This window comes from Sparus aurata, chromosome 10, assembly GCF_900880675.1.
Source record: "Sparus aurata chromosome 10, fSpaAur1.1, whole genome shotgun sequence".
In the NCBI taxonomy this organism is placed as follows: domain Eukaryota; kingdom Metazoa; phylum Chordata; class Actinopteri; order Spariformes; family Sparidae; genus Sparus; species Sparus aurata.
The window spans coordinates 16,593,365-16,618,373 of NC_044196.1; the positions used below are offsets into that span (position 1 = coordinate 16,593,365).

The 25,009-nt window shown below is 38.3% G+C and overlaps 2 protein-coding genes across 2 annotated transcripts in view; both read left to right on the forward strand.

Annotated features, from left to right (window-relative positions):
• The window catches only part of LOC115589403 (uncharacterized), a 29,965-nt gene extending 13,262 nt beyond the window's left edge, over window positions 1-16,703 (forward strand). The window contains exons 11-29 of the mRNA XM_030430245.1: window positions 1,403-1,413; window positions 1,536-1,551; window positions 1,645-1,718; window positions 1,836-1,886; window positions 5,996-6,191; window positions 6,277-6,576; window positions 8,810-9,079; window positions 9,943-10,179; window positions 10,942-11,049; window positions 11,219-11,494; window positions 11,652-11,951; window positions 13,105-13,371; window positions 13,856-14,098; window positions 14,323-14,433; window positions 14,556-14,571; window positions 14,664-14,737; window positions 15,541-15,591; window positions 15,830-15,886; window positions 16,002-16,703. Coding sequence (XP_030286105.1) covers window positions 1,403-1,413; window positions 1,536-1,551; window positions 1,645-1,718; window positions 1,836-1,886; window positions 5,996-6,191; window positions 6,277-6,576; window positions 8,810-9,079; window positions 9,943-10,179; window positions 10,942-11,049; window positions 11,219-11,494; window positions 11,652-11,951; window positions 13,105-13,371; window positions 13,856-14,098; window positions 14,323-14,433; window positions 14,556-14,571; window positions 14,664-14,737; window positions 15,541-15,591; window positions 15,830-15,886; window positions 16,002-16,057 — 2,714 coding nt within the window. The 3' untranslated portion in view covers window positions 16,058-16,703. The remainder of the gene's footprint in view (window positions 1-1,402; window positions 1,414-1,535; window positions 1,552-1,644; window positions 1,719-1,835; window positions 1,887-5,995; window positions 6,192-6,276; window positions 6,577-8,809; window positions 9,080-9,942; window positions 10,180-10,941; window positions 11,050-11,218; window positions 11,495-11,651; window positions 11,952-13,104; window positions 13,372-13,855; window positions 14,099-14,322; window positions 14,434-14,555; window positions 14,572-14,663; window positions 14,738-15,540; window positions 15,592-15,829; window positions 15,887-16,001) is intronic.
• Window positions 16,704-19,456: 2,753 nt separating this feature from the next.
• Window positions 19,457-24,843, forward strand: LOC115589404 (putative high affinity immunoglobulin gamma Fc receptor IC). Its single transcript, XM_030430246.1, has 6 exons — window positions 19,457-19,514; window positions 20,445-20,552; window positions 20,702-20,977; window positions 21,137-21,439; window positions 23,823-23,848; window positions 24,829-24,843. The coding sequence occupies exons 1-6, from the start codon at window positions 19,457-19,459 to the stop codon at window positions 24,841-24,843; spliced, it is 786 nt and encodes a 261-aa protein (XP_030286106.1).
• The last annotated feature ends 166 nt before the right edge of the window (window positions 24,844-25,009 follow it).

The following is a 25,009-nucleotide window of genomic DNA, read 5'->3' on the forward strand; positions in this document are numbered from 1 at the left end:
TCAAGCAACAGAATATTTGGATTACTGAGATTATAATCTAAAGATCTCTGTGCTCTGTTTGACCTCTTATCACATGTTGTTTTTCAGATTTTCAATCATCAGCGTCTCTCACAGTGAGTCCTGACAGAGCTCAACACTTCACCTATCATACTGTCTCACTGGGCTGTGGGGGAAACTCTACTGAGTGGAGAGTGAAGAGGTTATCACCTGAGGACAGAAACCTGTCAGACTGCACCACCTGGGGGACAATGACTGGATCTACATGCAAACTAAAGATGACATGTCTTTGTGATGCAGTGTACTGGTGTGAGTCTGGATCAGGAGAGTTCAGCAACGCAGTCAACATCACTATACAGAGTATGATTTTATCATATCTTCTTTTTTTCTTATTTAAAATGTTTTAATTAAAAAAAAAAATGTTTTTGAAACATCCCATTGTGTGTTGAGGAGTACAGTTGACTGAAATAAAAGTTTTGCCCAACACCTCATGATCTCTTAATGAATTGATTTAAATAAATTGAAAAAGTTAGTTATTTAATTAAAATGTGATTTGACCTATGCACATCCTCTTAGTGCCAGCTTCACCTCATCATGGTGAGGATTGGATGCAGTATATACAATGTGGTTTGTTTAGGTTTACAACTTTTACAGCATTTGTTTGTTTGGCAAGAAGGTAAGTTATACCGTAAGACACATGAGTTATTTGATAAAACATCAGTTATTCACTCTGTAAAACAATGAGCAGTGTATTTTTATACATCATGCTGAAGTATTTTGTTGACCAGCTGATCTCTGACTGAAACCTTGTATTCTTTGACGCTTTCACAGATAAAAATATTCTTCTGCAGAGCCCTGCCCGTCCTGTGACTGAGGGAGATTCTGTTAGTCTGAGCTGCAAATTAAGAAGACAAACATTTGACTCCAGTGTGTTTTTCTATCACAATGACAAACTCATTCAGAGTGACACCAGATGGGAGTTAAATATCTCTGCAGTGTCAAAGTCAGATGAAGGATTCTACAAGTGTCACGACTTGAAAAAAGAGTCGGCACCGAGTTGGATGTCAGTTCAGGGTGAGTAGGATTAAAATAACTATTCCATTTTCTTTATGTAAACTGTGTTTCTGTCTAAGAAAGAACTTTAGGTGAATACTGAACTGGATTCACAGTTCTAGTTCTTTCTAGTTCTCGTTTCAAAGAGTTTTATTAGCAGAGTCACATTTTTATTAAAGCACTCTGTGAATTCAGTTTTAGAAACATGTTATATAAGTTTATTAATAGTTAATATTTACTATTTTACAGCAGTGTCCAGGCCTGAAAACTCTTCAGTTCCTCTTCTGTTGATTGTTGGGCTGGTTTGTGGAATCATTCTTGTTATTCCTCTGCTTGTTTTGTTCTGCTACAGAGTATCCAATGGTGAGAACTTCTTCTTCTGTAATTAGATGATTTTTAATTAATCTATTACACACACATACTCTGATATCATGAGATAGAACAGCAATATAACAACCATCTAACAACAAATGTCTTTTTCACAGATTCGTGCTTTGTCAGGTAGGTGCAACACTCTCTCCTCTCATTTTGAACATAACACCAATACATTTATATGTTCTTATCTAAATGTGTTGTATCTGATATGTGTTGTAGACCAGTCCAGTCTGAGAGCACCAACAGGGATCATGTGGACTGCCAGAACGATGATTACTCCACTCTTCTCCATGGTAAACAGTTCAACTTATCTTTATGTTTTAGATGATACATTTTGAATAAACAAAATATCTGAGGGTGTTAAATTAGTATCACAAACCAACCTTGTCTTGATATCTATTTCTCTGTAGGTGATGTTTGTCTCTATGAAACAATCAGAGGCCCACAGGAAGCTGGACATGGTACAACTGATGCCTTGACAATCCGTCAAGTTAAATGATATTGAAAATTCAAATTAAACCAGCAATGTCACATACTCTTTGATTGATGCAAAAAAAAAAAAAAAAAAAAAACGCTAAAAATGCATTAATCTGATTTTTCCTTCAGATGATGAACCAGAAGAGAGCTCTGTTTACATGAATATACAGATGAGATCAGCTGCAGGTACAGTCAAGTACAAAAGTCATTTCACTCATTATAAACACAACACCACCATGGTAGTTGTATTCAAAGAATTTAAACTCAAAATGTTTTTTTTTTCCTTTGCTTTTTCCATCAGGTCAATAAAGAAATCTGTATCAACAAAACCAACGGAGCAGACGACAATACGAATAATGACCCTAATGTAACCACTGTGTGCAGCAGTGCTGTCCAGATATCAGACAGTATCTCATAAAGTCCATCTAAAAGCAGATCATTTAAGAGTAATATATTATATGGTTTGAATTTTCAACAGATGTCATATGTAATAATTAGTATGTGTTCTGTTATTGTTCTTTGGTATATCATACTGTCACTTTATTTTATTATTTTTTTAAACTCCTGCAGACACTGTTACGCCATGTTAAAAGTCAGCATCTTTTGTAGTTTTTGATAGATGTCATACATGTTTAAATCGTTAATCAAACGATTATATGTGAAACACCACACACCCCTTTCTTTTGTATTTTTTTCAAGTTTGGTTGACCACTTTATGCAGCTGTAGCAGAACATGTTATCTCTTCGGTCTTATGAAACTTCAGCTCTGCTTCAAAAGCTGCTCATTTGCAGGTTGCCGCTGTGCTTTCTGATTATTTTTGGTAATAGCTAATAATAAGGTAATGATATGAGGAAATGCACGTACCGCATGAGTGTACATCAGTCAGCAACAGTTTAATACATACATTTAAAATTAATTCATCCACTCATGTACATGCAGTATGTGCAAATGTATCAGTGGCGGTTCTAGACCACTTTAAATAGGGGGGCCAAGTTGGGGCCGGCTTTTTTGTAAGGGGGCACATACAACCAGGAAAAAAGGACGAATCCCTCATTCATACAAAGCAGTGTTTACAATTTCAGCAATTTTGATTGTGCAGTAAACTGCTGAGACACTTTAATTTCTGCTTTTCCCTTCAGAACAAAATCATTGCAAAAAATCTGTCATTGTGTTATTAATGCAGACTCCCTGTCAGGGGGGGGGCCCAGGGGGGTCCGGACTCAGAGTTACGGGGGCACTGGCCCCTGTTGGCGCCCCCCCTAGGACCGCCCCTGAAATGTATATATGTTAAGTGGTCCTCATTCATCATCCATGTCCCTGAGTAGCCCAATAAATATCAAATGGAATTGTTGTATTTGTGTTTCTTTCAGGACAGAGGTGGAGGTCAATGTCATCAGAATTTACAATTTCAGATGGATCAATTATTCATTTGATGTAAATAATTTTCCTCTGAATTCATTAATCAGTTAATGACTTAATTGATGGAGGTGGTGCCCTTTGATTATATCTCATATAGCTTGTGAAGAGAACACTAAAAAGGTCAAGTAACTATGTTACTTAAAGTCTCTTATTTGAGTCACAAACTACTGATTGGCTCTGGGGTCCAGAAGGGGGTCCCTGTGTCCACATGCCAGTTGGCGTGCTTTCCTATTTCATGATTCTTATGCCATGTTTTAATAAGACATTATTTCATTGACACAAAGTTTTGCATGACAATTAGTATATCTTTTTGGTTGACAGGAAGTGTAAGTGTGTTGTAAGAGTAATGTGGAAAAACGGAAGGAAGATAAGACACTTTATCAGATGATGAAGTTGAAGAAAATTTGTGTAGTCACTCACTTAACATATTTGGAAAACATTTCAGATCACATCAGAAGCGAGAGTCTGGCTGGATGTGAAGATGGGGCACATTTTGCTCTGTGCACTGGGGTTATTCTGTGAGTACATTTGTCACTTTTTTCCTTTTTAAAAAAAAAAAAAAGAATTGACTTTCAGTGTCAGACTCATGAACATTGTTGTTTTACACACACGAGCTCTGTTGCTGATTTGGCTTTTGCCACAATGCATGTACAGCATTTAGACCAAGATATTTTAATGAATATGAGAGGTTGTTTTATTTGTTTTCTTTCCTCTGTGGTAGTATATCATAACAGAAATGTGCGATGCTGTTGATAAGAGGCTGATGTAACTCCAGCTGGATTTTGAATACTTATGATTATTGTCTAATGAACCTTTTAAACTTATTTTAGTGCTGAATACACTCTTCTATGGACATGCTGAAGGTGAGCAATTGTTTTTCATCTGTTAACAAATATAACATTTTTTCCTGTTTATCGCCTATTGTATCACTCTAACTGATGAGTTCCTCTTTTTGAATTTGTTTTTTCATATACGTATAATTTTACTCCATGCATCAGTACACATTTTGCAGTAACTACATTAATGCCTTCTTTAAGGTATGAGTAATAGGAGTTTTTTCTAATTGCACAGGTTTGTTATTTATTGAAAATGTCATTTCATCATTTAGTATAATAGTAAGTAATTACACTGAACTGTCAGCAGGTGGTTCAAATCATCTCTCTCATTTTAAGCGCTTACATGGCTGCCACAGTCTGTTTTTGGTTTTATCTCTCAGAGCTGCAAAAGTCCAAAAGTGTCAGTGCTATAATCAAATTATAAAACATTCCTCCATACTGCTGGAGTCAAACAGTTGAGTCTTTCTATACTAAATGCATCCTGTGGAGAGCTACAAGCATTTGGGTATTCTGGGACACTGTTGTGACCTTCACTGTCCGAATGCAGTTGTCTTTCAACAATGTAATATGAAATTGTTTTAATGTAGCTGTTGAGTTTTATTTGTCATAATGTTTCCTAATTTAACAACAGAATAGAATGCAAAGATTACATTTACACTGACAAAAAACATTCAAAACAGCATTATCAGTGCTACTGAGGCTCACAGTGGAGAACACAGGTGTGAAAGGCAGAAGTGACTCATATTCCTCAACAGAGTGACAGTATTGTATAAACTGGACTATCTTTCATCCATAATGACAATTTGATATAAATGAGGCAACAGAGAAATAGGCTTCTTTCTCCAACAATAATAATGTGATTCTCCTCAAGTCATGCAACAACAAACTTTTTTAGTTTTTTGTCCTTGCATGGGAGCAAAGTTACATGATAATGAGCCAGTAATATGCGGACTGCGTCTTTAGAAATAAAATCATACAACAACCCACAGCGTGGATCAATATTGAAGTTAACAATGTTCTCCACAGTCAGAATGCAGTTGTCGTTGACCAATGAAATTCCACAGTGAAAGATTTCAACTGGGCTCATCAACACTTCAACACGAGCTGTTGCTTTCAGAAATGTAACATTCAGTAGTGCAACTTAAAAATTGAATAAAGAAACTCAGGAAAAGGGACATGACATGCAAGACAGGTCCTTGACCAGGTTTGAACTAAAATGTGTCCAGTCTTTATAAATTAATTTCTATCAATGCAAACATTTTAACAACTCAAGTGTTTCTTACGTGTGTGGGCTGCACTAATGATTTGTTTTCCTTTTTTATGTCTTTGTTCTAAATCAAACAGCAAACAGACCAAAGGCTGAACTGAGGGCTGATTACAGAGACATTCCTGTAGGGGGCAGTGTGACCCTGACCTGCTCTGTGAACCCATCATCATCTGGTTGGAAATACTTCTGGTACAGAGGAGAGAAAACATCTGAACCTCTGACCTCTCAACTCTCAGCTGGACCAATCAGAGTCTCAGAGGGAGGAGTCTACTGGTGCAGAGGAGGAAGAGGAGAGCCAGTTTACTACACAGAGTACAGTGATTCAGTCACTGTCAGCAATAATGGTGAGTTTGAGTTTCTGTTTTGGAAACAGAAAACAAATATTTGTTCTATTCATTGTTAGGACTTGTAAAGCTAAAGACAATATGTTTGACGTAGATTTAACTTTTTCATTTTTGTTTCCTTACTGTGAATTCTTGACCATGAACAGTCCCAAACAAGGCTGTTGTGACTCTGCAGCCAAACTGGTGTGAAATATACAGAGGAGAGAGGATCACTCTCAGATGTGAGATCAAAGATGGAGGAGACACTGAGTGGGAGTATGAATGGAGAACAACCAGCAAACAAAAACCTTCTAATCAAAATGAACACAGCATTAGATCTGTTTCTGCATTCCACAGTGGAGTCTACAGGTGTAAGGGCAGAAAGAAAAGTGAAAAGTCTTCAACAAATTGGAGTGATACCTTCAAACTGACAGTATCAGACAGTAAGTTACATCAAATATTTCATTCGTACATTGTATTTGATCCTATCAATACCTGTTTTAAATCTGAAAAATCATGTTCCAACAGAACCCCAGTCTTTTCTCACTGTATCTCCATCATGGCTGAGTGCTGGAGCCTCAGTAACTCTGAACTGCATTGTTAAAGACCAATCTGCAGGATGGAGGTTCTACTGGTATAAGACTGTTCCTAAACTATCAGACAACTCCTACAGCTATGAGCTGCTACCTGGCAGCAGCAGTGGGACTGAACAGGATTCCTACATTGTTCATGGACAGACACACACAGCAGGATATGTGTGCAGAGCTGGAAGAGGAGGTCCAGTGTCTTACACTTATTACAGTGCACCTACATTCATCTGGTCTGCAGGTCAGTTTTTCATTTTATATCATCACCTCTGTTTATCTATTTTCTGTCTGTGATGAACAAATGTTTTTAACATACTGGAGAGATACTGACATATATTCATTGGTCCTTATTTATTTATTTAGTAAACTAAATAGTTTGTAAGTAAATTAGTAATGCTGGAATGTGTCTTTTTTACTATAGAATGAATCTTTGTTCAGAACCTTTCTACACTGAACAAAGCATGATTATTGCACAGGTGTGCCTTAGGCTGGCCACAACAAAAGGCCACTCTGAAATGTTCAGTTTTATCACACAGCACAATGTCACAGACGTCACAAGTTTTGAGGCAGCGTGCAATTGGCATGCTGACTGCAGGAATGTCCATCAGAGCTGTTGCCCGTGAATTAAATGTTCATTTCTCTACCATAAGCCGTCTCCAAAGGTGTTTCAAACAATTTGGCAGTACATCCAACCGTCCTCACAACCGCAGACCACGTGTAACCACACCAGCCCAGGACCTCCACATCCAGCGTGTTCACCACCAAGATCGTCTGAGACCAGCCACCCGGACAGCTGCTGCAACAATCGGTTTGCGTAACCAAATAATTCCTGCACAAACTGTCAGAAACCGTCTCAGGGAAGCTCATCTCATGAATCTTGGTTTTCACTGTTCAGGGCAGATGGCAGACAGCGTGTGTGGCGTCATGTGGGTGAGCGGTTTGCTGATGTCAGCGTTGTGGATCAAGTGGCCCATGGTGGCGGTGGGGTTATGGTATGGGCAGGCGTATGTAATGGACAACGAACACAGGTGCATGTTATTGATGGCATTTTGAATGCACAGAGATACCGTGATGAAATCCTGAGGCCCATTGTTGTGCCATTCATCCACGACCATCACCTCATATTGCAGCATGATAATGCACGGCACCTCCCTCTTCTTGCATGGCCAGCATACTCACCGGACATGTCACCCATTGAGCATGTTTGGGATGCTCTGGATACGACACGTACACGATACGTATACAACAGCGTCAATGCCAATATCGAAGTGCCAATATCCAGCAACTTCGCACAGCCATTGAAGAGGAGTGGACCAACATTCCACAGGCCACAGTCGACAATCATATCAACTCTATGCGAAGGAGATGTGCTGCATTGCGTCAGGCAAATGGTGGTCACATCAGATACTGACTGGTTTTCAGACCCCCCCAATAAATCAAAACCGCACATTTTAGAGTGGCCTTTTATTGTGGCCAGCCTAAGGCACAACTGTGCAATATTCATGCCATCTAATCAGAATCTTGATATGCCACACCTGTTAGGTGGGATCGATTATCTCGGCAAAGAAGTGCTCACTAACACAGATTTGGACAGATTTGTGAACAATATTGGAGAGAAATGGTTATTTTGTGTATATAGAAAATGTTTTAGATCTTTGAGTTCAGCTCATGAAAAATGGGAGCATAAACAAAAGTGTAACGTTGATATTTTTGTTCAGTGTATATTATGCAGGGGCAGTTCTAGGGGGGGCCAACAGGGGTCATTGCCCCCGTAACTCTGAGTCTGGACCCCCCTGTGGCCCCCCTGACAGGGAGTCTGCATTAATAATACAATGACAGATTTCTTGCAATGATTTTGTTCTGAAGAGAAAGGCAGAAATAAAGTGTCTCAGCAGTTTACTACACAATCAAAATAGCTGAAATTGTAAACACTGCTTTGTCTGAATGAGGGATTTATCGGGTTTCCGGGTTGTATGTGCCCCCTAACAAAAAGTCGGCCCCAACCTGGCCCCCCCATTAAAACTGGTCTAGAACTGCCACTGATATTATGTGCTTTTATTTTTATATATTTACTTTTACTTCTGGGTCACCTGACCTGGTGACCTGTGATGTGAATTCAGTTTTCTTTTTTTTCATTTGAGAACAAAAAAAACCCAACCCATGTCACTGGGTCACTTTTGTTGCAAGCATTTTCATTCTTCAAACAGTGACAAAGGAATTACCATACGCCATAAACAGAACGATTATGACACGAAAAACATTGAATCTGTATTTCGTTTCACGAAGAAAGAAAATCATAGTTGTTTTGCTGGTAAATAACATGATAATTCAAAATTATCTGATGATACCCAGATCAAGTTTATTGGAAATGATCGTCATAATCCTCAGATATAAAAAGACTATTTTAATTGAGGCATTTTCTATCTAAAGATCTCTGTGCTCTGTTTGACCTCTTATCACATGTTGTTTTTCAGATTTTCACTCATCAGCGTCTCTCACAGTGAGTCCTGACAGAGCTCAACACTTCACCTATGACTCTGTCTCACTGAGCTGTGAGGGAAACTCTACTGAGTGGAGAGTGAAGAGGTTATCAATCGAGGACAGCGCCTCATCAGACTGCTCCACCTGGAGGACAATGACTGGATCTACATGCAAACTAAGCACTTATGGGCGCATTGATGCAGTGTACTGGTGTGAGTCTGGATCAGGAGAGTTCAGCAACGCAGTCAACATCACTGTACAGGGTATGATTTTATTATATTTTGTTTGTCTAATATACGGTAAATGATTTTAAAACACCCCATTGTGTGTTTCACACAACACTCTGCTTCATGATCTCTCAAGTAAATAATTGTTTTTAATAAAAAAAAAAATTAGTAAAGTTTTTAATTAAACTGTGATTTTAAACGTGTACTACATGCTAGCAGTGCCAGCTTCACCTCACTATGCTGATGTTTGGATGCAGTATGCAGCAGGTTTGTGTAGGTTTATGGGTCATCTGTACTTCAGTTTTTGTGTCAGTGAAAATGTTTAAAGGTCCAGTGTGTAGGATTTAGTAGCCTCCAGCAGTGAGATTTCACATTCAACCAATGGAATACCCCTCTCCCTACTGTTTCTAAGCAAATAGGAGAACACTAGAACATAAAAAATGCAAAGCTCCTCTCTAGAGCCAGACTTTGTTTTGTTCACTTTAATCTACTGTAGAAATATAGAGGTGTATCATGGTAGACCAATTGGTGGACGACCTGCTCTGTGCACAAGGTGAAAAAACAAGATCCTTAATTCAGGTCAATGTGCACTAATTTAAACATTGTGAATATTATATATTCCATTTCTGCCAATAGATCCCCTGAATCCCTCACACTGGACCTTTAAAGCACTGCATGGTTTGTAGGACCCTGTTGACACCTGGTATTTATTTGATAAAAGGTGACGTGTACAGTAAGAGACTCAAGGTGTTTGATAAAACATCAGGTTTTATGGTCACTCTGTTAAATCAGTGAGCAATAAAAACACATTAAAATAAAGCTAACATGTGTACTTGAGCTAAAGTTTCTCAAGCAGCTGATCTCTGACTGAAACCTTGTATTCTTTGGCTGTTTAACAGATAAAAATATGATCCTGCTGAGCCCTGCCCGTCCTGTGACTGAGGGAGATTCTGTTACTCTGAGCTGCAAATTAAGAAGACAAACATTTGACTCCAATGTGTTTTTCTATCACAATGAGAAACTCATTCAAAGTGACACCAGATGGGAGTTAAATATCTCTGCAGTGTCAAAGTCAGATGAAGGATTCTACAAGTGTCAACACTCAGGACAAGAGTCAGCACAGAGCTGGATGTCAGGTAAGGGTGAATTTAAAACAATTAGTCTAAATTGTCTGTAGTGATAATGTCATGACACTTTAAACAACATCAACGTTGCATTTAAGTGACATAATTGATTGACTGACACTAAATGACAACAGTCATAAACATTCATAATGTCTCATTACTGTTTATGACAGGTGTCATGTCAGTCTAACGCACACCTCTTCAAATAAGATGATATCAAACTTCATGATGTTATTCACACAGATCGAAAACAGTAGCAGCATCACAATTCACAAATGATTGAGGCTTGCTGATGAATTTGCATTTTCCTACAGAGCTCTTCAAAGCATATTTGTTGCGACCGCTGTGTCAAGATAAGAAAATGTCTCATTCAGCTTGCCTATTTTAAATGTGTTGACTTGTTCTCCTGGATAGTTACAGATTCAGGGATATGATATCATGATTAAACTAGTATGACTCCATTATGTAGGAATTCATTAAATATTAATGTTTGAGAAGTTCAAATATTCAAGTATCTCTCATTTTTCTTACCTGTAATGCATGCACCATTTCATTTTTGACTTAATCAAGGTAACAATAATGTCCTTGTTTATATCTTTGTTGTAAATCAAACAGCAAACAGACCAAAGGCTGAACTGAGGGCTGATGACAGAGACATTCCTGTAGGGGGCAGTGTGACCCTGACCTGCTCTGTGAAACCATCATCATCTGGTTGGAAATACTTCTGGTACAGAGGAGAGAAAACATCTGAACCTCTGACCTCTCGACTCTCAGCTGGACCAATCAGAGTCTCAGAGGAAGGAGCCTACTGGTGCAGAGGAGGAAGAGGAGAGCCAGTTTACTACACAGAGTACAGTGATTCAGTCACTATCAATAAAAATGGTGAGTTTGACAACAGCATTTTAAATTATCTGTTCTTTAAACAGAATTTTAAAAACTGTATGTTGTAACCATAATAATTGATTGATGAAGCTGAAGATATTATGATTTGATGTAGATTCAACTCGTTGTTATTGTTGTTTCCTTACTGTGAATTCTTGAACATGAACAGTTCCAAACAAGGCCGTTGTGACTCTGCAGCCAAACTGGTCTGAAATATACAAAGCAGAGAGGATCACTCTCAGATGTGAGATCAAAGATGGAGGAGACACTGAGTGGGAGTATGAATGGAGAACAACCAGTTCAGAAAAACCTTCCAGTCAAAATGAACACAGCATTAGATCTGTTTCTGCATCCCACAGTGGAGACTACAGGTGTAAGGGCAGAAAGAAAAATGAAAAGTCTTCAACAGATTGGAGTGATCCCTTCAACCTGACAGTATCAGACAGTAAGTCACATCACATTTCTTGAGTGTGAAGTGAAGATTATACAGTTCATTAAAAGGCTGCGTGAGGTTCAGTCTTGAGGTTTGAATGTACTGATTGTGCAGAATTTATTTGATCCACTATCAATGTTTCCATTAAAAAAAGATAATTTTCCAACAGAACCCCGGCCTGTCCTCAATGTGTCTCCATCATGGCTGAGTGCTGGAGCCTCAGTAACTCTGAACTGCAGTGTTGAAGATCAATCTGCAGGATGGAGGTTCTACTGGTATAAGGCTGCTCCTATTCAGTTAGATGACAACTACAGCTATGAGCTGCTACCTGGCAGCAGCGGAGGGACTGAACAGGATTCCTACATTGTTCATGGACAGACACACACAGCAGGATATGTGTGCAGAGCTGGAAGAGGAGATCCAGTGTATTACACGTATCACAGTCAACCTAAGTTTGTCTGGACTGGAGGTAAGTTTGTTTCATGTTGTGTCATCGTCTGTTTATTTATTTTCTGTCTGTTACCAATATACAGTATATTGAAAACTAACATAGAGGCTGACAAATAACTGGCTGTGTACGTTCATACCTCTCATATGGAAGAAAATAATTGAATGCTGTGACCTTATGATTTCTACTCTCTCACTAGCATCAGGTCAAGCTTTCTCTTTTCAACCATACAGAGTTATTCTACGGACAGAATTTCCTTTTTTCTTTTTTCCTTCTTTCCCTTTTTTTCACAGAAAAGACAAATAACACTTAGTTTTTTGTACATTTGATTTTACACTCAGTTCAAAAATAGGGAATTAATAAAACAGGACATTAGGTTATTTATTGTGGCTATAATGAGTCACAGTAAGTCTCATAAACTGTTTGAGGCAGTTCATGAACTGTAGATGTGCATGTTTGACACAACAATTTTTTTGGCCCTTCCCCTGGTCTTCTTCGTCACCTCTCTGCATCACTTATCCTCCTTTGCTTTGACTGCAGTGTCTCTGTGCTTGTTGGGTAGAGCGGACAGGTCTGCTGGCGGAGCAATGGCAGGGAAGCCCATCTCCACCAACTGGCCTGTTTGCTATAGTGGCAAAGCCAACTGGCTCAACTTCAGCTGCATCAGCTCTTCAGCTAGCATTAACCCCAGACATCCACTGAACACACAGCCAGCTTCAGAATTGATGCTACAGATTATGAGCCACTTGCCCTGCCACTACAGCAGACAGGCAGGATGACGGAAATGGGCTGCCCTGCCACTGCTCCACCACCAGACCTGTCCGCTCTACCCAACAAACCCAGAAACAATGCAATGCAGCGAAAAGCAGCTCTGGAGGACGGCCCAGAGAGGAGCAGGAAATGCCGGGAGAAGGGCCTAAAAGATCAGTGTGTTTATTCGCAAGGCTACAGGTCATAAACTGCCATAAACAGAGCAAATAATTTGATAATTTTCTGATTTTTCGGTTTCAATTGAATATCAAGTTTATAAATGACACACAGACCTGCTTTGTTGCAACATTTGCGCTAATCCTCAGCAGTAAAGAATTCAAGCAAAGGAATATTTGAATTATGGAGTTTATAATTTTAAGAAAACTGTGCTCTGTTTGACCTCTTATGACACGTTGTTTTTCAGATTTTCACTCATCTGTGTCTCTCACAGTGAGTCCTGACAAAGCTCAACACTTCATCTCTGATTCTATGTCACTAAAATGTAAGGGAAACTCTGGTGAGTGGAGAGTGATGAGATTAGCCACGGACAGCCACCTTTCAAATTGCTCCAGCTGGGGGACAATGATTGGATCCACATGCAGTCTGGAAACTGTCAGGTCAAGTTATGCAGTGTACTGGTGTGAGTCTGAATCAGGAGAGTTCAGCAACGCAGTCAACATCACTATACAGTGTAAGATTTCATTATATCTTCTTTATTCTTTTTTTAAAATGTTTTATTTAAAAAAAGTTTTTGTTTTCCCACTGTGTGTTAAGGAGTACAGTCGACTGAAATTTGAGAGTTTTGCCTAATGATCTCTTAATTAATCGATTTATATGAATGGAAATAGTCAGGTATTTAATTAAACTGTGATTTGACCTATCTACATCCTCACAGTGCCAGCTTCACCTCATTATGGTGAGGATAGGATGCAGTATACAATAGGTTTGTGTAGGTTTACAACTGTTACAACATCTGTTTGTTTGGCAAAAGCTAAGCTATACAGTAAGACACATGAGTTCATGATAAAATATCAATTATTCACTCTGTCAAACAATGAGCAATGAAACCAAAACATACATATCTATGTATATCATTATACAGATACTCATGCTTAAGTATTTTGTCGATCAGCTGGTCTCTGACTGAAACCTTGTATTCTTTTACTGTTTCACAGATACACATATTATTCTGCAAAGCCCTGCCCATCCTGTGACTGAGGGAGATTCTGTTAGTCTGAACTGTTATTTGAGAAGAGAAGTGATTGAGTCCAGTGTGTTTTTCTATCACAATGACAAGCTCATTCAAAATGACACCAGACTGGAGTTAGACATTTCAGCAGTGTCAAAGTCAGATGAAGGATTCTACAAGTGTCAATACTCAAGAAAAGAGTCGGCACCGAGTTGGATGTCAGTTCAGGGTGAGTAGGATTAAAGTAATTCTTCCATTTTCTTTATGTAAACTGTGTTTCTGTCTGAGAAAGAAATTTCGTTGAATACTGAACTGAATTAAAAGTAGTTTTGGTTTCCATGAGCTTCCCCTGTTAGCGGAGTCACATATTTACTAAAGCACTCTGTGAATTCAGTTTTAGAAACATGTTGTATACGTTTATTAATAGCTAATATTTTCTATTTATTCCAACAGTGTCCAGGCCTAAAAGCTCTTCAGTTCCTGTTCTGTTGATTGTTGGGCTGGTTTGTGGAATCGTTCTTGTTATTCCTCTGCTCGTTTTGTTTTGCTACAGAGCGTCCAATGGTGAGAACTTCTACTTCTGTAATTAGATGATTTTTAATTAATCTATTATACACACATACTCTGACCTCATGAGATAGAGCAGCAGTATAACAACCATCTTACAGCAAATGTCTTTTTCACAGATTCATGCTTTCACAGGTAGGTGCAACACTCTCTCATCTCATTTTGAACGTAACACCAATACATTTATATGTTCTTATCTAAATGTATTAGTATTATACGTGTTGTAGACCAGTCCAGTCTGAGAGCGACAACAGGGATTGTGTGGACCGCCAAAATGATAATTACTCCGCTCTTCTCCATGGTAAACAGTTCAACTATTCATATCTTTTAGATGATATATTTTAATAAACAACACATCTGAGGATGTTAAAGTGAAACTCTCGCCAAAAAGCAACCAAGGCTTTATTTGCGATTGAATATAAGTCAAACCTTCGTGTAAAAGCATAATTACAATGAAAGAGGCACTTTTAAGATTTACCGTATTTGCGTTTTCGGGTATGTTAATTTTGAACGGGAATGCTAGGGGCATAGATACGATGGCATCAAAGTCGCTATTTTTAGAACACTAAGAAGGCTCGACACAACATGAGACTTTGCTTGTAGCATCACCAGGGTCTCTACTCATGAACACGAGCATTGAGAACATTGTTTGTGTACACAGAGTTTATGAAAAAGAAGGTTTTTGAACTACTCACGTTAGCTGCTGCATCTCCTGCGCATTGCCGTCATGACAGGCAAAAAGTGTCGATCCCTGAGTGCGACTCTGTGTACACAAACAATGTTCCCAATGCTCGTGTTCATGTGTAGAGACCCTGGTGATGCTACGAGCAAAGTTTCATGTTGTGTCGAGCCTTCTTAGTGTTTTAAAAATAGCGACTTTGATGCCATCGTATCTCTGCCCCTAGCACTCCCATTCAAAATGAACGTGCCCGAAAACGCAAATACGGTAAATCTTAAAAGTGCCTCTTTCATCGTAATTATGCTTTTACACGTAGGTTTGACTCATATTCAATCGCAAATAAAGCCTTGGTTGCTTTTTGGCGAGAGTTTCACTTTAAGTTAGTATCACAAACTAACCTTGTCTTGATATCTATTTCTCTGTAGGTGATGTTTGTCTCTATGAAACAATCAGAGGCCCGCATGAAGCTGAACATGGTACAACTGATGCCTTGACAATCCTTTAAGTTTTAAAAGATATTAACAACAGAAATTAAACCAATGATGCCACATATTCTTTGATGTAAAAAAAAAAAAAACAAAAAAAAAACAACTGAATACTTTAGTTCATGTGGTGAGAACTACACGCAATAGCTGAAACCTCTTGGCAGGCCAGCAGTGTCTAAATAAAGTACATGAAGTTGGTTTTCATGTATTCATCTGACTTTTCCTTCAGATGATGAACCAGAAGAGAGCTCTGTTTACATGAATATACAGATGAGGTCAGCTGCAGGTACAGTCAAGTACAAAAGTCATTTCACTCATTATAAACACAACACCACCATAGATAGTTGTATACAAAAAATTTCAAACTCAAAATCGTGTTTTTCCTTTACTTTTTCCATCAGGTCAACAAAGAAATCTGTATCTACAAAACCAACGGAGCAGACGACAACACGAATAACGACGTCTGTGAATTTGCAGCTTCTATTGTAACCACTGTGTGCAGCAGTGCTGTCCAAATATCAGGCAGTATTTCGTGAAGTCTGTCTAAAAGCAGATCATTTAAGGGTAGTATATCATATGGTTTGAATTTTCAACAGATGTCACATGTAGTAATTAGTACGTGTTCTGTTATTATTCTTTGGTATAGCATACTGTCACTTTATTTTAAATTTTTTTAAACTCCTGCAGACACTGTTATGCAATGTTAAAAGTCAGCATCTTTTGTAGTTTTTGATTGATTAAAGATTTAAACATACATAACATCTAATGTATTTATGTGAAACACCGCACATCCCTTTCTTTTGTATTTTTAACAGTTTGGTTGACCACTTTATGCAGCTGTAACAGAACATATTATCTCTTTGGTCTTATGAAACCCCAGCTCTGCTTCAAAAGCTGCTTGTTTGCAGGATGCTGCTCTGCTATCTGATGAGTTTTAGCAATAGCTAATAATAAGATAATGATATGAGGAAATGCACGTACCGCATGTGTACATCAGTCAGCAACAGTTTAATACCTACATTTAAAATTCATTCATCCACTCATGTACATGCAATATGTGCAAATGTGTATATGTTAAGTGGTCCTCATTCATCATCCATGTCCCTGAGTAGTTCAATAAATATCAAATGGAATTGTTGTATTTGTGTTTTCTTTTAGGACAGAGGTAGAGGTCAATGTCATGAGAATTTACAATGTAAGATGGATCACTTATTCATTTGATGTAAATAATTTTCCTCTGAATTCATTCATCAGTTGATGAGTTAATTGATGGAGGTTGTTCCCTTTGATTATATCTCATATAGTTTGCGGTGAGAACACTAAAAGGGTCAGGTAACTATGTTACTTAAAGTCTCTTATTTGAGTTGCAGCTTAGTGATTGGCTCTGGGAAGGGGGTCCCTGTGTCCCCATACCAGTTGGCGTGCTTTCCTCTTTCATGATTCTCATGCCATGTTTTAATGTGACATTTTTTCATCGACACAAACTTTTGCATGAAAATGTGTTAGTATATCTTTGTGGTTGACAGGAAATGTAAGTGTGTTGTAAGAGTTACGTGGAGAAACGGAAGAAGATAAGACACTTGATCAGATGATGAAGTTGAAAAGAATTTGTGTTGTCATTAACTTAACATACTTGAAGAAAACATTTCTCTCAGAAGCAGAGCGTCTGTGCTGGATGTGAAGATGGGGCACATTTTGCTCTGTGCACTGGAGTTATTCTGTGAGTACGTCTGTCACTTATTTTATTTGTTGACTTTCAGTGTCAGACTCATGAACATGGTTGTTTTACACAGATGAGCTCTGTTGCTGATTTGGCTTTTGCCACAATGCATGTACAGCATTTAGTCCAAGATATCGTAATGAATATGAGGGATTATTTTATTTGTATCTTTCCTCTGTGGTAGAATATAAAAACAGAAATGTGTGATGCTGTTGATTAATAAGAGGCTGATGAAACTCAAGCTGGATTTTAAATGCTTATGATTATTGTCTAATGAACTTTTCATATTTATTTTAGTGCTGAATACTCTCCTATATGGACATGCTGAAGGTGAGCAATTGTCTTTTATCTATATATATATATATATATATATATATATATATATATATATATATATATATATATATATATATATATATATATATATATATATATTTTTTTTTTTCCTTCCTGTTCATCACATATTGGCCAAACAGTCTTTTTTTAAATTTGTGTTTTCTTACCCTGAACATGAACAGTTCCAAACAAGGCAGTTGTGACTCTGCAGCCAAACTGGTCTGAAATATACTCAGGAGAGATGATCACTCTCAGATGTGAGATCAAAGATGAAGGAGACACTGAGTGGGAGTATGAATGGAGAACAACCAGCTCAGAAAGACCATCATATCAAAATGAACACAGAATAGAATTTGCTACTGTGGTCCACAGTGGAGACTACAGCTGTAAGGGCAGAAAGAAAAGTGAAAAGTCTCCAATAGATTGGAGTGATCCCTTCAAACTGACAGTATCAGACAGTAAGTCACATCACATTTCTTTCAAAGTGAAAATTATACAGTTCATTAAAAGGCTGTTTTGGTTCATGTATATTTTAAATGGAAATCATTCAGTTTGTATTTTGTTCAGGCTGTATTTGATTTGTATATCTTAACATACATGTTGTCATTATAATATATATATATATATATATATATATATCTATATATAGTGTGTGTAATATATATACTATACAATATATATCTATATATATATCTCTCTATCTCTCCTCTCTCTGTCTCTGTCTCTCTCTCTACTCTCTCTCTCTCTATCTCTCTCTCTCTCGCTCGTCTCTGTCTCTCTCTCTCTCTCTCTCTATATCTCTCTCTCTCTCCTCTGTATCTCTCTCTCTCTCTCGCTTCTCTCTCTCTCTCTCTCTCTCTCTCTCTCTCTCTCTCTGTCTCTCTCTCTTCTCTGTCTCTCTCTCTCTCTCTCTCTCTCTGTCCTCTCTCTCTCTCTCTTTCTCTCTCTCTTTCTCTCTCTCTCTTTCTCTGTCTGTCTCTCTCTGTCTCTCTCTCTCTCTCTCTCTCTCTCTCTCTCTGTCTCTCTATCTCTTTCTCTCTATATTTCTCTATCGTTATATAGTTATATATATAGTTATATATATATATTATTTTTTTTTTCCAGACATGCACTGGCCTGTCCTCACTGTGTCTCCATCATGGCTGAGTGCTGGAGCCTCAGTGACTCTGAACTGCAGTGTTAAAGATCAATCTGCAGGATGGAGGTTCTTTTGGTTTAGAATTGCTCCTGAACTATCACAAACTATCTACAATGTTGTGCTGCTACCTGGCAGCACCAATGGAACTCAACGTGACTCCTACATTGTTCATGGACAGACACACACAGCAGGATATGTGTGCAGAGCTGGAAGAGGAGATCCAGTGTATTACACTCAATTCAGTAGAGCTCAGTTCGTCTGGTCTGCAGGTCAGTCTGTTTATTGTCATGTCATCAACTCTGTCAATAACACACAGTAACTTGGTGGTTGACAAATAATTGGCTGTGTGTGTTCATACTGCTCAAATGGAAGAAATTAATTGACCGTTGTGACCTTATGATCTTTACTGTCTCAGTAGCATCAAGTCAAACCTAATTTTTTTTACACCTTACTGGGTGATTTTGCAATTTGTTTGACCTCTTATCACATGTTGTTTTTCAGATTTCCACTCATCAGCGTCTCTCACAGTGAGTCCTGACAGAGCTCAACACTTCACCTCTGACTCTGTCTCACTGAGCTGTGAGGGAAATGCTGCCCGGTGGAGAGTGAGGAGGGTATCAACTGAGGACAGATACTGGTCAGACTGCACCACCTGGGGGACAATGACTGGATCTACATGCAACATAGACACTTACTGGCCTAGTGAGGCAGTGTACTGGTGTGAGTCTGGATCAGGAGAGTTCAGCAACGCAGTCAACATCACTATACGGAGTATGACTTCACTACATTTGTTTTTTCTAGTATAAATTATGCCATTGTGTGTTGAGGAGTACAGGACACTGACATTTTAAGAGTTTATTCCAATGCTCTGCTTTATGATCTTTCAAGTAATAAGTTTCCAATTAATAAACATAGTTAAGTATTTAATTAAACTGTATTTTAAAACCTGTCAACAGTATCAGCTTTACCTCATTATGATGATGATTGGGTGCAGCACGCAGTAGGGTTTTGTAGATTTATGGGTTCTCTGTACTTCAGTTTTAATTGCAATGAGTGAAGCTCCAAAAGTCCAAAAGTGGCAGTACCCTAATCAAACATTCCTCCTTACTGCTGCAGTGAAACAGTCAAGTCTCTGTACTAAATGCATCCTGTGGAAAGCTACTAGTATTTTGATATTCTGGGAGACTGGTGTGACCCTCACAGTCAGAATGCAGTTGTATTTTAAAAATGACACAATATTTTGTCTTGCCAAATTGAGCATTTAGTAGTGCAACTTAAACATTAAACAAAGGGAATTGCAGGAAAAGAGAGGGGGTATGACATGCCAGAGAGGTTCTTCACCAGGTTTAAACTGTTGTGTTTTCAGTAGTCCAAAACCTCAGTGTTAATACTAATGCAAATTTAAGTCTAACAATTCAGGTATTTCTCACCTGTGTGGGCTGCACTAATTTATAAGTTTCCTTTTCAATGTCCTTGTTCTAAATCAAACAGCAAACAGACCAAAGGCTGAACTGAGGGCTGATTACAGAGACAGTCCTGGAAGGGGCAGTGTGACCCTGACCTGCTCTGTGAACCCATCATCATCTGGTTGGAAATACTTCTGGTACAGAGGAGAGAAAACATCTGAACCTCTGACCTCTCAACTGTCAGCTGGACCAATCAGAGTCTCACATGGAGGAGTCTACTGGTGCAGAGGAGGAAGAGGAGAGCCAGTTTACTACACAGAGTACAGTGATCCAATCACGATCTACAAAATTAGTGAGTTTGACATGTGTTTGTTTTTTAAACATATTTTAAAAATATGAATGTTGTAATCATAATTATTGATTCAAGTTCAATGTCATTTGATGTGAATTTAACTTTTTGTCATTTGTGTTTCCTTTCTGTGAATTCTTGAACATGAACAGTTCCAAACAAGGCTGTTGTGACTCTGCAGCCAAACTGGTCTGAAATATACAGAGGAGAGACGATCACTCTCAGATGTGAGATCAAAGATGGAGGAGAAACTGAGTGGGAGTATTTATGGAAACCAACTAGCAAAGAAAAAACTTCAAGTCCAAAAGGGCACAATATCAGATCTGTTTCGGCATCCCACAGTGGAGTCTACAGGTGTAAGGGCAGAAAGAAAAGTGAAACGTTTTCAACAGGTTGGAGTGATCCCTTCAAACTGACAGTATCAGACAGTAAGTCACATCACATTTCTTTTTTTTTAAAGTGAAGATTATATAGCTCATTTAAAGCTGTTTGTTCATATATATTTCAAATGTAAATCTTCCAGTTTGTATGTTGGTCAGGATGTATTTGATTTGTTCATGTTTTCATTCTGAAAAATCTAATTCCAGAGGAACCAGAGCCTGTCCTCACTGTGTCTCCATCATGGCTGAGTGCTGGAGCCTCAGTAACTCTGAACTGCAGTGTTAAAGATCAATCTGCAGGATGGAGGTTCTACTGGTATAAGACTGTTCCTGATCCATCAGACAACTCCTACAGCTATGAGCTGCTACATGGCAGCAGCAGTGGGACTGAACAGGATTCCTACATTGTTCATGGACAGACACACACAGCAGGATATGTGTGCAGAGCTGGAAGAGGAGATCCAGTGTTTTACTCGTATCACAGTCAACCTAACTTTGTCTGGTCTGGAGGTCAGTCTGCTTCTTGTTATGTCATCGCCTCTGTAATTCACATACAGCAACTTGGCGGTTGACAAATAATTGGCTGTGTATTGTAAGATACAGTATACCCCTGTCCAGGAGGTACTGGACCAGCTCTTTGTAATAAGGTGTTACTCAAAAAAGGGATTTAAATAGGAACTGCTTATAGTGGAGCTGTTAAGCTCAATAATCTTCCTTTTTGTGAAAGAAGCATGACACTTTCAGGGTTTGTTCTTGATGACCTAAGCTTTAATTTAAGATGTGGCGAGGTCAGCTAGAGGTCACTTACCCCTGTAATATGTCATTTTCATGCACAAAATTGTAAATGTGTGTATCTTAGGATCTAAATGTAATAGAAAGGTAAATCAAACATGTATTTCCAAGCTTCTGGGAATGAGAAACTCATTTATGCCACTGATAGCACTCTAAGAGGTCAACATCATTAAGTGCAGTGAAGGTTTCTCGGAATGTGAGTGGCTTAAGGTGAGACACTATAGGTGAATAGGGTAAAAACAATAAATAATAGATATCACCATGAAACTTTCTCAGCTGATTACTCATGTTAAGACAAGAAAAAAATGTATTACAAGTTTTTTTTTATTTTAATGTTTAGATATGCAAATGAGGCCTTATCTCGTTAAAAATGCACTAATTTGCATACCTTTTAAAAATCAAAATCAGATTGTGTAATAAAGCCAAGCTCAAAATATTTTTTTTCATTTTGTTGTCATATTAGATGGGAAATTAATTACAGAGGGGTTTATGGAAATCTAACTTCTGTTAATCAGAGTATACTGTCAGTAGCCATAGTTTTTAGAAATTATCATTTTCCGTGGTAAAATCAGGGTTTTCGTGTAATTGAGAGGCCAAACCACGTGGAAATATCTGCGTTTTCCCTTTGTGTAAACAGGATCTTATTTTCCCGCAGTTCTGTGGTACGGGGTGGGGCACAGGGTGGGGCATGGTGTGGTTTCAGAAGTTGATCTCCCTCTCTCTCACTTTCTCCTTTGACTGTCCAACAGTACAGAGCTATAAACAGCAGACTAGTCATACCTCATTGGTGTCCAAATGACACAAAGCACAAAGATCCCAATTCCTTAGTGACTTGGGTTTCTTGGGCATAGTACATTTGTCTAAATCTACTAGCACATGACGTTTAGCCATGATTAGTACCTCAACACTACAGGCTACAACACACACCTCACACTCTAGCTAACCCTAACACACAACCTATCACACCGGTAACACACACATAACACAGATTGCACACTGCTCACACATAGCTAACGCTCCAAGAAAGAAAGGTTAGCAGATGATTTTTAGTTGTGGTTAGCAAATGTATTTTAAATAAGCTTCAAGAAAAGATTCAATGGCACAATTATACTACTGAGTCTGCTGTTTACAGGCTACAACATACTCTAGCCCTAACACACACGTAACATTCATACTGTGGGAAAATAAGATCCTGTTTACACAAAGGGAAAATGCAGATATTTCTATGTGGTTTGGCCTCTCATTTACACGAAAACCCTGATTTTATCACGGAAAATTATTATTTCTAAAAACTATGGCTATTGACAGTATTTACAGGATAACAGAGGAAGATGTCCATAAACCCCTCTGTAATTATTTTCCCATCTAATATGACAACGAAATGTAAAAATATTTTGAGCTTGGCTTTATCACACGATCTGATTTCGTTTTTTTAAAATGTAGGCGAATTAGCGCATTTTTAACGAGATAAGGCCTCATTTGCATATTTAAACATTAAAATACATAAAAACTTGCTATACATTTTTTTTCTAAGTGTAACATGGGTAATCAACTGAGAACGTTTCATGGTGATATCTATCATTTAATTTTTTTAACCTATTCACTTATAGTGTCTCGCCTTAAGCCACTGACATTCTGAGTAACCTTCACTGCACTTACAAGCTTAGGTCATCAAGAACAAACCCTGAAAGTTTCATGCTTCTTTCACAAAAAGCAAGATTGTCCATATTTTAAGAGCTTAACAGCCCCACTATTAAGCTGTTACTCGCCTAGCTTCTCACTTCCTTAGTCTGAGCGCTTACCCTGCTTTCTCTTGTTTGGCACCTGACCTGAATAGCCTCTGAGTCAGATATGGCCACCAGCCATGCCCGTTAATGGTAGCTCTCCTCTAAATGATCTGTGCACTTGGTATGGTAATAGGTTGGATTTTAGGAGTCTTTGGCACAACCTAAGTGACTGTTACAATTTGTTAGGCTAGAGTAACCTTTAAGAACCTTTAAGACATTTTGCAATCCTCAGTAAATGAATATTTGAATGGTGGTGTTCATAATCTAAAGATCTCAGTGCTCTGCTTGATCTCTTATCACATGTTGTTTTTCAGATTCTCACTCATCAGCGTCTCTCACAGTGAGTCCTGACAGAGCTCAACACTTCATCTATGACTCTGTCTCACTGAGCTGTGAGGGAACCTCTACTGAGTGGAGAGTGATGAGGTTATCACCTGAGAACAGATACCTGTCAGACTGCACCACCTGGGGGACAATGACTGTAACTACATGCCACATAAACACTTATTGGCTCAGTGATGCAGTGTACTGGTGTGAATCTGGATCAGGAGAGTTCAGCAATGCAGTCCACATCACTATACAAAGTATGGTTTCACTACATTTGTTTTTTCTAATGAAAATATCCCATCGTGTGTTGAGGAGTACAAGACACTGACATTTTAAGAGCTTTTTCCAACACTCTCTACTGTTAAATATTTGATTTCTCAGGTAATAAAATGTTTTCAATTATTAAACATAGTTTAGTATTAATTAGACTGTGAAACCTGTACTACATGCTAGCATTGCAGGATGGACTGGATGTAGCATGCATTAGGTTTGTCTAGGTTTAAGGGAGATCTGAACTTCAGTTTTGAGGTCAATGTGTGTAGGCTTTACTGGCCTCTAACAGTGCATTTTCAGATTCAACCAAGTGAATATAACTCTCCTCAACATCGCTTTCCAAGCATGTAGAATGCTGAAAAACATTTTTAAAAAAAACCTAAAGGCCCTCTTTAGACCCAGTGTTTGGTTTAATATTAATACAATACAAATGTCTCAAATAATTGCTGCCTTTCATGAACTGGGTTTTTGTCTGCGGAAGAAGTTGAGTCAAAAACTGAAATGAAATAGTTTAATTTTCATACAACTTCACCTGTTGGATTCAGCACTTTGTGAATTCAGTTTTAGAAACATGCCATGATACAACTTCATTAGCAGTTCACTTTTACTACTATTTATTTCAACAGGGCCAGAAATTTCTTCAGTTCCTGTACCGCTGATTGTTGGGCTGGTTTGTGGAATCGTTCTTTTTATTCCTCTGCTCGTTTTGTTTCGCTACAGAGCGTCCAATGGTGAGACCTTCTTCTTCTGTTACAAGATGGTATTTAATTATTCAAATACACACACATACTCTGATCTTATGCAATAGAATAGCAGTATAACAACCATCTGACAGCAAATGTCTTTTTCACAGATTCATGTTGCGACAGGTAGGTGAAACCCCCCCTCTTGTCTCTTTTTG

Coding starts and splice junctions, on each gene's coding strand:
- LOC115589404 (XM_030430246.1), top strand. CDS start 19,457: ATGACTGGATCTACATGCAACATAGACACTTACTGGCCTAGTGAGGCA. Junction 20,553..20,701: donor AATCACGATCTACAAAATTA/GTGAGTTTGACA, acceptor GAACATGAACAG/TTCCAAACAAGGCTGTTGTG. Junction 20,978..21,136: donor CAAACTGACAGTATCAGACA/GTAAGTCACATC, acceptor ATCTAATTCCAG/AGGAACCAGAGCCTGTCCTC.